The sequence below is a fragment of the Solanum verrucosum genome, unplaced genomic scaffold (assembly GCF_900185275.1).
Source record: "Solanum verrucosum unplaced genomic scaffold, falcon-dt-bn FXZP01000156.1, whole genome shotgun sequence".
Lineage (NCBI taxonomy): Eukaryota > Viridiplantae > Streptophyta > Magnoliopsida > Solanales > Solanaceae > Solanum > Solanum verrucosum.
In genome coordinates, this window is record NW_026020354.1 from 1,871,950 (window position 1) to 1,885,062 (window position 13,113).

A 13,113-nucleotide genomic window follows, 5' to 3' on the forward strand; every position below is an offset into this window, starting at 1 on the left:
GTATTCAGGTTGGCCTAAGAAGAAGATTGTATTGTTTCGGTGTGAGTGGTTTGACCCATCACATAGAGGCACAAAGGTGGACCATCAACATAATATAATTGAAGTTAAGCACACCAGGAAATACAGAAGTTATGATCCTTTTATCATTGCACAAAATGCTAAACAAGTGTATTACGCTCCATATTCATTGCGTAGAGACAAAACTGATTGGTGGGTTGTTATAAAAAGTAGGCCTGTGGGAAGAATTGAAATTGATAGTGTCTTAGATGTGGCGTATCAAAATGATGTTGCAATTGTTCAACAACAAGTTGATGTTGAGTTGGAAACCACACTACAACATCCTTAACACATATTAGAAGAAATATCTGATGATAAGATACTGAATGTTGAGGAAGAAATATCCGAGAATGAGGAAAATGAATCATTTGATGACGAAGAATGGGATGATAATGTAAATGAAACAACTGAGGAGGAAGAATGGGAGAATGATGGAATTGAAACAAGCGAGGAAGAATAGTGTAGAATGAAAGCTAGCTAGTATATATATGTAAGTTAGTGTATTTTGCTAATTTTATTGAATTTATGATTTTTATATATATTATACATGTAAATTTGCATACAGATGTCATCAGGCGGTGACGGTGATAGACATCGTGAGCATCTTGGAGTTAGACAGACTAAACAGGATAAAAAGAAGAAGTCTAGGAGACCCATAGATCCTGAGGATATTGCAGGATCTATTTCTTCTGTGCCAAAGTGCATCAGCCATGATACTCATATACTTGCTGGTCCATTTGGTACGGCGGATCCTCGGCAATATTATCCTAATTACCATCGACCAGTCGGTGCTTCCTCTACTTCATAGGCATTGCCTTCACTACGTTACGAGGACCTACCTTTACAAGCTATTCGTCGAACACGACCCTTATCGACAGGTACTCCATCTCCCATAGGTACATCTCTTCAGTTATCTGCCATGAGGATTAGAGATTCTAGTAGCGAGCAGTCATATGCTATGGCCGGTACGCCTCCATTGACTCAACATTATGTGCATCCTGATGTATCACCCTCGACTACAACTACACCTAGTGCTATTCCAAATGATGAGATGCCTCCTCTAGTTCCTGGCCAGAAGGACAAACTTGGTAGAGTCATGATTGAGCCGGATGGATCATCGTAAGTTTGTTTTGTTACCTATTTGTTAGTTTATTTTATTTATTTCTTATACTTTAATATATTATTCATGAACTAACATATTTATTATGTGTTTTGCAGGTGGCATCCGGCAAAGGATGCTGCCCGAGCTTTAAAAGACTGTGTTAGAAGACTCTATACACAGGTTTATCACTCTTGGAGCGAGATCCTAAACAGTATACGCCAGACGATGTTTAATAACTTTAAGGTATATCTTTTTTAGTTAAGTTTAGTATACTTTACTTTTTTTTTACTATCGATCTAATTAACGTTATTCAATTTTTTTATTCAGACTATGTGTACTTGGGAGCCGAGGCACAATCATGTCATTACGACAACATTTGAGAGGAAGGCATCCGCCAGACTGTCTGCCTGTCTAAAGAAAGTTCGGGATAGTGCTGAACATCCAAATTAGATGTTGCCTTATGTTTTTGATGAACTAGGTCTGTATTGGAACACAGACAAGTTTAAGTCAATATCAGGCCAAGCCAAAAAAGGCTAGAGGAAGTCTTAATGGTGGCTCGTTGCACACCAGAGGTGCAAAGTCCGTTGGAACAATTGCAAGAGAGATGGTAAATTCTAATTCAAACTTTTAAATAAATAATTAGTTGATTCATATATATCGTTATAAATTTCCATTTTTATTTATAGGAAAAAGAATTGGGACGCACTCCCATTGAACCGGAGGTTTTCAAGAAGACTCGTGTCAGGAAGAAAGAAAATGAGTCGGATCCGCATGTGTGGATGGAGGAAAGAGCCGAACGAACTTTTGTAAGTTATTTAATATGAATAATATATATTAATAGTGAATATATTTATGATATGTATATATATTGATGTCAATTTTTATATTTAATATGCAGAATGACTTTCATCAGTACGTCGCTGAGAATCTAGATAGTTCGGTCCAATTGACACCTGAACTGTCCACCCAGATTTGGAAAGAAAAAGTGGTAGGGGGGACACACAAGGATGGATGCTATGGTCTAGGATCTCGAAACGATGTAAGACAACTCCAGTCAGGCTTAGAAGGTATTTGATTGTCACGTCAAGTCGAGGCACTTGACGGTGTACAGATTACTGCTATGTCGGCTCAAATAGCACAACTTACATCGGCACTGGAAGAGTCGGAGCGGAGAAGAGTAGCTGAACAACAAAGCATGAGCAGGACCATTCAGTAAATCAAAGCACAAGTGATGAACCTTGCTCATCGACCTACTACTTCGGCTCCTGAGGAAACCGACGACGACACTACTGATGATGAAGATGATTGTGTAGAACCCACTCCCTAGTTTAGATCTTTGGACATTTATGAATTTTTTGAAATTTTGGAACAAATTTTGAACCAAATTTTGAAAGACTTTATAAGTCTTTAAATTTTGATTTAAATACTTTTGAATGTTATTTTAAGTTTCTTGTTTTATGTATATTGTTTATAATTGTGTGTGTTTGATTGGACTGAATAGTATATAATTGAATTGAATTGAATTTGCAGGTGGGCAGATGCTATCAAAATAATTGCAAAAAAGCGACGGACAACGTGGTTTTGTCCATCGCTTTTCTGGGTTTTAACTTTTTTTAAAACCCAGAATTGCGACGGACAGCATGGTTCTGTCTGTCACTTTTCTGGATTTTCCAAAAAATAAATTCCATAAAAGCGACGAACAGGGTCCTTTTGTTCGTTGCTTTTTTGGGATTTTCAAAAATAAGATTTCCACAAAAGCGACGGACTGCGTCTCCTTTTGCAAATTAAAAAAATGAAAATGAAAATTGAGCGACGGAGTCCATCGCTTTTGTTAAAAAAAATTCAAAAAAAATAAAGTCAAACAGTGACGCAGTCCGTCGCTTTTGGAAAGGGGTCGAGCCAAAAAGCGACGGAAGTGATTGCGTCGCGTTTTCGTCGCTTTTGGCCAAAAAAGCGACGGACTGCGTCACTTTTATCCGTCTCTTTTTGGAAGTTTTTTAGTAGTGTAATATCATAAAATAATCAGGAAAATATTAAATGTTGAAATAAAATTAAGACCTCGATCCACTTAGTCATCATTCCTGCTACAAGTAGCCTTACCTTGGAAGTCAGATGCTCTATTCACAAGTCACCCCTCCTTCTTCTACTGCTCACTCCACCACCTAGGTCATTCCACCCTCATACAAGAGCATAACATAAATCTTTTATCATGTAAGGATTTCCCAAATACGAAGCCTCTACTTACTATATATGTCAACCGATATAATACTCTCCCTCAAGCTCCCATGCCAATACATTGGCCCTAACAATGCTCCAATTATACAAAATATGAATAGGTAATCACAATTTAGAAAAGCACATATATACAATTTTAATCCCAATTATAAGATGGCTCGGACTCCCAGCCCTCACCTAGACTCAACATTCGCATGAAACATGTCCCACGTGATCACATGCATCTCAACCAGTCATACCTAATTCATCACACACTTCCAGTAACTCAAACCACCAAAGATCCTGAATTATCATCTACAATGTTTAACATACAATTCCGGTCTATACAAGAATCATTCCAACATTTAAACACATTCTCAAACACTCATAGACCAACAGGTAACAACCACAGTACAAAGAAGTAAATTTGGTTTTCTCATGAAACCCACACATAAATTATTAGCGTATCAGCATGGTATCCGAGCCAATCATTAATTGTTAATGTACTGGCGTGGTATCCGAGCCAACCATATGATATCTCATACCATGTGTGGTACTCGAGCTAACCGTTAGTAAACCTGTACCAGCGTAGTACACGAACCAACCAACAATCACATGCAACATGCAGAATCACAATGAACAACCACACTAGCTAGAAGCCACAAGTAAATTAAACAAGTTCGTTGCATGAGATTATCAACATGATGTTATTTCACATTTATCCCTTATCATTTTCCCACATGCATTGCATAAGTAATACTATAAAGCAGTTAACATGCACACATCACGTAACTTGGAAAACAACAACCATCACCTATCCGAAGGATTTCTTCTCGAATATTTCCTCATCAAAATACGATCATCCACAATTACCATCCCTAGGATAACACCCAATAGACACCATAAGTCTAACATCACTAAGCAAATACCATCATCTGTCTAAATCGCAACTAACCACAATTTCAACCATCTAGACTCTATGACAAAAGGCCTAAGCATGAAGTCTCCTAAAAATCTACAAGATATTATATAAATAAAGATAGGTCTAACTACTTGATTAAGAAAACCTTAGCCTACCTGGGTGGCAAACAACTGTTGAAGAGCTTTGAACCCAACCTTCTAGCTCCGCAGGTTGATTCCTGGCAAATGTAGACCAGAATTTCATGGGTGTTGACCCCCTTCACGCTAAAATTTCTCCCCTCCATTATTCTCCAACAACGACATTTCAGGGTTCTTAAAATATCCCTAATCTATTTTTACATCGAAAGAAGAGAGGTCAAATAGAAGAATTCACATTTCCCGAGTTCTAGTCTACTATAATGGATAACCTACCTCCATAGGTTAAATAACCCCGCTATGGTGGGATGATGTCAATTTGACTCAAATTTTAAATTTGAATTTTTTTTGTGTATCCCAATTTAAAATGGGCGACATATTTCAAAATATTTTGAAACTCCGCATGAGATGTCTTTGAATAATGACGGACTAGATTGTTACACCATCACCCTGGACGTGATCGACACATGATGTCATTATTGGCCCGAGTGTACCTATAACATGATATTAGACATGATCATACCTATGAACAAAAATAAATTTAAAAGTATTTGGAAAGACAAGTCTTGTAAAAGAAATATTTTGCATAAAACATAAGTTATAGAATTTAAATCATTATTTAAGTTTAACTTTGTTTTTTTTACTTAAAAGCTACTTTGTTTTAAGTCAATCCAAACGAGCTCTCTAAGTTCAAAGATGACCTGCTATTTGAAGGCATAAAACGAGCAAATTTTAGGAATAACAAAGATAAAAATCATATTAGCGCTCTATAGCTACAGTTTTACTATTTGTGTTCCATAGCCAAATTATGTTTGCTATGGAGCATCTGATTTATATAAATCACGGCGATTTGTATAAATCGAACGTCCGTGTCTATGAAAATTGTATTTGTATATGTATATGTTCTTTGTGTTAGGCTGGAGTGACGAACGAGATTAGGGGAGAGGCGAGCGAGAGAGGGCATATAGTGGAGAGATGTGAATTGTATATGTATATCAGTTATATAATTGTATATATAAATATATAACTACTATGTATATGTATCAATAATTTTGTTTGTATATCTGCATAAAATTTGAATTCATATACGATTGAATTGAGTTAATATACAATTGAATCGAGTTAAAACATTTGTATTTGTGTATCAATTCTCTCTCTCGCTTTATACAAACAAAAATTATACATTGTATTTGTAGAAAGCGAGAGAGAGAAATGCAAAAGAGAACTGGGCAGAAAAATATTTGTATTTGTATAATTATAAGTGTATAGGACAGAGATATATGTATTTATATTTGTATATACAATCTCTCTCGCTTTATACAAACAAAAACACAATTTATACATTTATGTTTGTATAAAGTGAGAGAAGTGAGGGAGAGAATGGAGAGTGGCAAGCGAGATTCCAAAGAGAGGGGAGAGAGGCGAATGACAAAAAGTTTACTGCGAATTGAAATTAAATGAAGTTGTAAATATATCATTTATTTTGAATTAATAGTTTGGTCCCTTGAAAAAACTTGTAATTTTACACGCCTATGATTTGACAATCTATGAAAGCCAACATGTTTGAATTGACCCTATAGGCTATAACTATAAAAAAAAAAAAATATATATATATATACTATACATTTCTTATATATAACATGGTATTATGCCTTTAAAGACATCAATCACATAGAAGCAGTTTTTATCAACAAATATAACCAATAGAATTCTTTTCATTATTTACCCAAAAAAAAAACACAAAAATTATGAATACACATGAAGAGTACATTCATATCTCACAAAACTCAAAACTGCATTGGGAGACTAAACTGGCTTATCCTCCAAAGGCAAAACAAAACAGGTTTTCCCTATAATATCTACAAGAAAGCATCAGTAATGAAAATTAAATCAGCAATTGGTATATGCAACAGAGAAATTGACAAATATGTACTCATTGAATCAATATCCACAACACAGAACGAACCTTTGCCCCGTCAGGAAACCGTTGTTCTCCGAGAACCACAGCTTCAAGCTGGTGATATACCATGAATAGTGAACAAACATTACCAAAAACAAGTAAACTTGGATTCTACTCATACCAATGGGAAAGCCAAGGATGATCTAGGGCCTCTTTGGCCGTAAAGCGTTTTTGAGGATTTATCTCAAGCAACTTTCTTACAAAATCAAGGAACAATGGATCAGAAACTGACAGCTGATGCTCCAATGACATTTCCTCGGGGATGATGTATTCCAGTAGACTAGTATCCTAATACAGAATTCCAAACATAAATCAGACGTTGGACAATTGTATTATTCTATATTTTATTCATATATATATTAAGTTGCTAAATTCAGAGAAAGAAAATGGAGCAAAGAGAATAAGAGATGAAAGCATGGAAAGACTAAACATCCACGTGAATACCAGCACAACAATTGCTACATTTGTTAATAATAGATTCTTGAAAGAATTAAAAGGATGAACTAAGAGGCAAACCTCATTTATATGATAAAGGTCATAATCCTTTGTGAAATATTTTTGTGTCTCTTGTCCCCTTTCTAACATGTCCATGTCTACAGGACCAAGCATTCCGATCACACGTGCAAGCAACATAACAACTGCTTCATTTGGAAAAAGCACCTACCAAACAATACAAATGTTTAGAGTGTTTGCGTATAGTTCCTGCAAAACATATGCCAATGAATCCTCTCAAGGAAAAGTAGGAGCATACCTCTCCAGAGCACAGCTCTCCCAAGATGCAGCCAAGAGACCAAAGATCAATTTTCGCATCATAAGGGAGGCCTAAGATGACTTCAGGAGCTCTATAGGAACGAGACTGTACATATAAGGACAAGCTGTCTGACTGAAAGCAACTGCTTCCAAGATCAATAACTTTTATCTCACATCTTCGATAACTTTTGATGAGAATATTTTCAGGCTTCAGATCACAGTGGATGATCCCCAAATTATGCAAAAACACTAGTGCCTCCAAGCACTGTCGAGTTATGGTCTGTTAAGGAACAAATAACCAACACAATTATATTTTTTGGTTTCGGTGCCAATTTTAATTTACTAGAACAAACAGACCTGCAGCCTGCTCATTGTAAAATAATGCTCTAGATCAGATTCTCGGTTGTATTTCTGAAATTCATATAAATTTGCACGGAGAAGTTCACAAACGATAAAGAGGTGTTCCTGCATGTTATAAAAACAAAAAAAAAAGAGTACAGTTAATAGATATGGAGCATCAGATTCCAATCAATATCTTTTATATACCAGACTTGAGCAACAACAGAAGTTTCAAAACCAAAAACACTACAAGAGATTAAGTAATAATTGATAAGATACGAATGATGTATAAGCTAGATGTGATTCAAGAAACTGGTATTGCAAACTATCTATGGCGTTTCAACATTTTTGTCCTAAGGTTATAAATAAAAGAACAATACTATATGACTGAGACCTTATGATTCTAAGTCCCAACATACCCACAAAAGATGACTGCAGTAGAAAATGTGAATGTTAGAGATGGATATGCGGTCATGCATAATTGAACAAGCCTAGAAATGATCATTTCTAATGGAGAGTTTAATAACACACTTGAGGGATAAAAAGAAAGAAGGTTGTGTGAAGTGGTCTGGCCATAGCCCATGACCACGTAGACCTTCAGATGTTGCAATGGACGAAGGTGTGAAAATATGATGATTAAAGATGATAAAATAAACGAGATCAGCCTAAAATCACATGAAGGGAAGTTGATTCTAAAAGACCTAAGATCTTTGGACCAATGTACATTTATTAGTGGAAGCAGAGGATTCATAAGCACGATGCAGACTTAACTAGTTCAGATCAAACTAGTTAAGGATAAGTATGATATAAGAGAACACCTAGTTCATCATAAAAGTCAAATCAGTTAGTATCAGAATGAACACGACCTAAAAAGAGAGGGAAGCATATAGAGGATTCAATATTCATGTAACTGACTTGGGGTTGAGGCATAGTTAATTGATGAATGAAGGTACTAAAGTGAGACATAATCTCTGGAGAAGTGTCGAAGAACAGACCAGTTGTGGTGTAACTAATGTAACAGTTTTCTAGTTAACGCAGGAACTTATCATTTCAATTCAAAAAATATCAAATAATTTCTAAGTCCCACTAAAATTTGGAACTTATTGTGTTTGGAGTTATATTATTCTTCATTGAACCATAGTGGTACCCCGTACCAGGATCAGGGCTCAACCAAGTACAATGTTTGATCTTCAAGTCTTCTCCCATGTATTGTGGGAACGGGACCAATGCCCTTGCTAAGTTTATAGCTTGCAAATTCAGCCATCATATATCCAATCTTGATTAAATCAAAGTTCAGTGTTTATATCCTACCAGTGTTTGCAGTTTTAGCCTTATAACACACACACACACACACACACACACACAGATTGATAATATCTTTAATCACATTAAACTTTCAATCTCCAGTAATTAACACTTTTGACCTTAAGAGGATAGCATGAGAAGATTACATGGATTGAGTTCCAGAGGATACTTTACATACCAGCAAGTACCCGAGGAGGTCCAAGCTAAACACCAAACAGACATTATACTTACTTTAAAAGAATAAGGACAATCATTAACTATCATTTCGTAGCCAGTGAGTTTGAGTTGAAATTTTGAGATGGCTATTAGTACTAACAACATAAATTCCATGATGGCAAGAGCTCTCTCGAGACAACTATGCTCGTAAATCTTCCACCAAAATCTCTACTTGATGTTTAGATTGGTCGATAACTTTATAGTTGTCCTTTCTATGCACATCTCCCTTATATCAAAAAGAAGAAAAATGGTAACTTCTGAATGCTTCTTGTCTTGTTCATTTAGAGGTTGGATGATTAACTTTTAGTTCTTTATAAGCCTTGATTCAAATCAAAGGACTCGGAAGAACATGCGTTTTCTCAAGCATACCTGATGGTAGAAGTAATCATATAAGCGCAGTATATGGTGCTCGTCACAAGGATCATTCTTGTTCACAAACTTGAGAAGCTTAATCTCATCCAAACTCTGATCAAAGAAGTCCTTGTCATTCTTTATTATCTTCAAGCAAACGTCTACTCCAGTGTGCATATCATGAGCCTGAATGACTTTGCTGAATGCAGCTGAACCAAGGTATTCTGTTACATAGTATCTACCGGCGATAATACTATTTAGAACAATAGGCAGGTCTTTACTCTCCTCAAACCCAGTCCTGTGGATGGCATAACAAATGAGTACATCTGTTTTCTACAAATGAACAGGCAAGAAACAAGCTCAATATTTCCATTAAATGTTAGAACAACTTTAGTGCCCAGCGGAAATGATGGAATGAGATGTTGATTTGATATGCAAGTCGAATAATCAAACATTGCTCAATCCATATAAATACGCATATTTTGTTTTCACTCACTCATCGATATTGGACTTGAGCTTTGGAGGTATTGATATGAAAACAAACCTGTTTTTTCCTGTGTATAATTCTCAGATTAAATACTTCAAACTCATTTTCTCCTTCAAACATCAAAAGCTCATCTGAAGTAGCACCTCCCTCATCATCTGCTGCCTCATCGGGTTCATTGCCTTCCAAAGCTTCCAGTCTATCATCTTTTGGTTCATAGTCTCTATGCACATATGAGTGGTAATCTTTCTCAATAGCCTTAGGTTGAAGGTCACGGGTACCTTTGATATCTCCAACCCAGTCAGTATTGCAACTTGTTTCAATGAAATAGTTAGTTTTCGTCTCTCCAGTTGGTTCATACTGAAAATAGTTAGTCCCTGTTAAGTTGATATCGATATCTTCACCATAAATCCCTTTTGGCCCCTTGCAGCAAGCACAAAGTGGGGATGAACAGCTAAATTGACCTTTCCCTTCAAGATGCTTTTGTTTATCCAAATGATAATAATAATCTTTCAACCCTTCATCTATAGGTGATTTACACTCCCAATTGGCGGCACTGTGTCTCTCGGACATAACAAACTTGTCCTCACTAGGATCCCCCACACCATCTGAGTTCCCAAAGTAAGGTGGCATGGGAAAATCTTCATCTTTCTCCCGATACCAGAAGAGGTCATTTTGCATATCAAAATCATGATAATCTCTTGCAGTACCAAATTGAGATAATCTATCAGATGATGATTGAGAAGTGGGAGCAGCCGTAGTATGAATTCCATATGGATTTGTAAATTCTGCACCAGAGACAACACAATAAACCTAAAAAAAAAGAAAAAAAATATGCACAACAAACAAAAACAAAAGGGAAGCATGACACAATATGATCAGTTGTTGAATTGAGTAGCAGCAAAATCTTAAAATCCTTAGGCAAGAGCAATAACTAGTAGAAAATAAGGAATAAATACATCAATTGTAGTAATAACCTCTAAATTGGGTAAAGAGTTACCAGAGGAGCAGAAATCGGTAGCAGAAGAAGGCAAGCTAACAAATTCTTCGTCAGAAGAAGAAACAGAGTTCTTATTAGAAATGAGGTTAAGAGGAGGAAGTGGAGGAATAACAGGGAATAAGAATGTTTCATAATCCAAAGAAGCCAATTCAGATTTCTCCATAATATCTTCCATAAGAGCTGATTCAGATTCTGAGAAGCCATTATTCTTCAAGAATTCAAGTACTTGTTTAATTTCAGAAACAGAAGCCATAGTAGAAGAAGAAAAAAGTCTACTAGTGGAAAAGAGGTGGGTTCATGAGAATGGAGTGAAAGAGGGTCAAAAGTGGCAATTCTGAGTTGGATTTTGCATGTTATTATTATTATTATTATTATTATTATGTTATAACAAAGAGAGTTATGACTTTCTGCTTTTTTCTTTTTTCTTTGTCTGCTGTAAAACTCAAGCTAACGGCACCATAAGGAAAACAAAGATATCTTACCAACTTTGACAATTATAAGGTAGTTGTTACAAACAACTGGGGTCCACACAGTGAAAAAACATTTCTCCCTGTCTTTTTTTTTCTTTCTTTCTTTCTTTCCATTTGTGGTTTAAATTTTCTACTCAAAATAATAGTCTTTCGAATTGGAGAAGAGAAGCTAACACTTATTTTTTAGTGATGAAAAAGGTTTACATGGTCTGCTCCCCTTCCCGTCCTTTTGAAATCAGTGAAAAGGAATAGGCAAACTTTTCACAAAAGTAAAATTTCCTCTTAAGAAATACTAAGGGTGAGACGGTCCGGCCCTACGGGGTAACCCAGTCCCAGGGTACCCATGCAATGGGGAGGATAAGGGATATTCGGGACACCGAATGACACGGGACCGCAGACTGTCTGACTGTCCCTGTACGGTTTGGTCCGACTCCGACCCACTTGAACCGATTAGTCCTGATTTTTTTTTTCTTTATCTTTTTAAATAAAACTAGATGTTGGGGACCGTTGGTCAACCGGATAGACCCCCCCCCCCCCCCCCCACCCAAACTCTATTAACCCTTTAAATTTTTATTTTAATCCTGAAGTTTCATAAAATATATTTTAATCCATTTTTACATTATAAATATCCTTTTATCCCTCACTATTTCTCACAAATTCTCTCAGTCTACTTGAGTTGGAGAAGACAAGATAGCACTTATTTATTTTAGTGATGGCAAATTTTTCACTAAAGTAAAATTTCTTCTTAGGAAATACCATGAAATGCTATTTTCTTTCTCATGCAAAATCCTAGGCCTACTTACATTTGAACCTTTGTCATAATCACTCTGGACATTTGACAACCTCTTTCAATGGTTGGTCAGTTCATTTTGACCTCGACTGAGCAATTTATAACCCTTTATCACCTAGAAAAATATGTGTTTATCACTCTCAAACAATTGCTAACTCTAACAATCATTGAGAACAAGAGGATATCCAAATTTCGCAAGCCAATGAGCCTACAAAACAAAATATGATTCCTACGATAGTGTCAAATAGATGTGTAGTGAATCGTCTATCTCATCAAAGAAGTAACCCTTATTAATTGTGAGCTAATAATAAGGTTGATGAAGGTAGAGGTGTTACAAATGGATGTGATTGAGAAATTGAACTATGCCATCATAGAAAACATTTCTTATAGTGGCCATCTCTCGAGGAATTACGAAGGATCATTTCTCTTCAATATGGAACAAAATGTGATTGTAAAATGATTTTTTCTGCAGTGGGCATGTGTTGAGTAGGTGTGCAATTAAGGAGGATCTTACTAACATCATGTCAATGGTTTTGCATTATCTGAAATCAAAGGATAAATGGTCATATTTGATAGACAAGGTTTCATATTTATGATTCCAAGTTTAAGATTGATGGAGAAACTACCAAGACACTTGCATGGATTTCTTTACCAAATTTACTATCAATTTTTTTCCTTTTTTACAAAGGTAGCTCTCTTCTCATTGGTCTTAGCTATTGGGAAACCTCTTAACTAAATATGATATGGTGAAAAAAAATCAACTTGGTTGTGCGAGGGGTGAAGGTACATGTGGATTTTATTATTTCTAATTTTCTCATGCAATTCAAGCTAAATAGTTTAGACGAGAGTACTTGGACAATAGGGATTGAGAAAGTAAGAATTCAATATGCTTTTCTTCCATGAGCTTTGGTAGGTGGTAGAGTGGTGGGTAATCCAAACAGTTGGAACAATGTCAAAAATGCCAAAGGAGTAAACAACAAAGAGGTCAATAAAAAAAGTAATGAGAAAAAAATGGTGAT

General features: G+C 35.9%; 2 protein-coding genes across 2 annotated transcripts; both read right to left on the bottom strand.

Moving 5' to 3' along the window:
• Window positions 1-6,439: 6,439 nt before the first annotated feature.
• On the bottom strand, window positions 6,440-7,490 carry LOC125837625 (uncharacterized). The gene is made up of 3 exons (XM_049516721.1): window positions 7,141-7,490; window positions 6,906-7,049; window positions 6,440-6,677 (listed from the first exon to the last, which is right to left on the bottom strand). Exons 2-3 carry the CDS (start codon window positions 7,020-7,022, stop codon window positions 6,501-6,503), a joined length of 294 nt encoding a protein of 97 aa, XP_049372678.1. The 5' UTR covers window positions 7,023-7,049; window positions 7,141-7,490; the 3' UTR covers window positions 6,440-6,500.
• LOC125837652 (uncharacterized) lies at window positions 7,050-11,038 on the bottom strand. The gene is made up of 6 exons (XM_049516737.1): window positions 10,835-11,038; window positions 9,895-10,647; window positions 9,369-9,683; window positions 7,497-7,604; window positions 7,141-7,419; window positions 7,050-7,091 (listed from the first exon to the last, which is right to left on the bottom strand). Exons 1-6 carry the CDS (start codon window positions 11,036-11,038, stop codon window positions 7,050-7,052), a joined length of 1,701 nt encoding a protein of 566 aa, XP_049372694.1.
• Window positions 11,039-13,113: the final 2,075 nt, after the last annotated feature.

Coding starts and splice junctions, on each gene's coding strand:
- LOC125837625 (XM_049516721.1), bottom strand. CDS start 7,022: ATGTTGCTTGCACGTGTGATCGGAATGCTTGGTCCTGTAGACATGGAC. Junction 6,678..6,905: donor ACCTTTATCATATAAATGAG/GTTTGCCTCTTA, acceptor ATTCTGTATTAG/GATACTAGTCTACTGGAATA.
- LOC125837652 (XM_049516737.1), bottom strand. CDS start 11,038: ATGGCTTCTCAGAATCTGAATCAGCTCTTATGGAAGATATTATGGAGA. Junction 10,648..10,834: donor TACCGATTTCTGCTCCTCTG/GTAACTCTTTAC, acceptor CTTTTTTTTTAG/GTTTATTGTGTTGTCTCTGG. Junction 9,684..9,894: donor TTATACACAGGAAAAAACAG/GTTTGTTTTCAT, acceptor GTTCATTTGTAG/AAAACAGATGTACTCATTTG.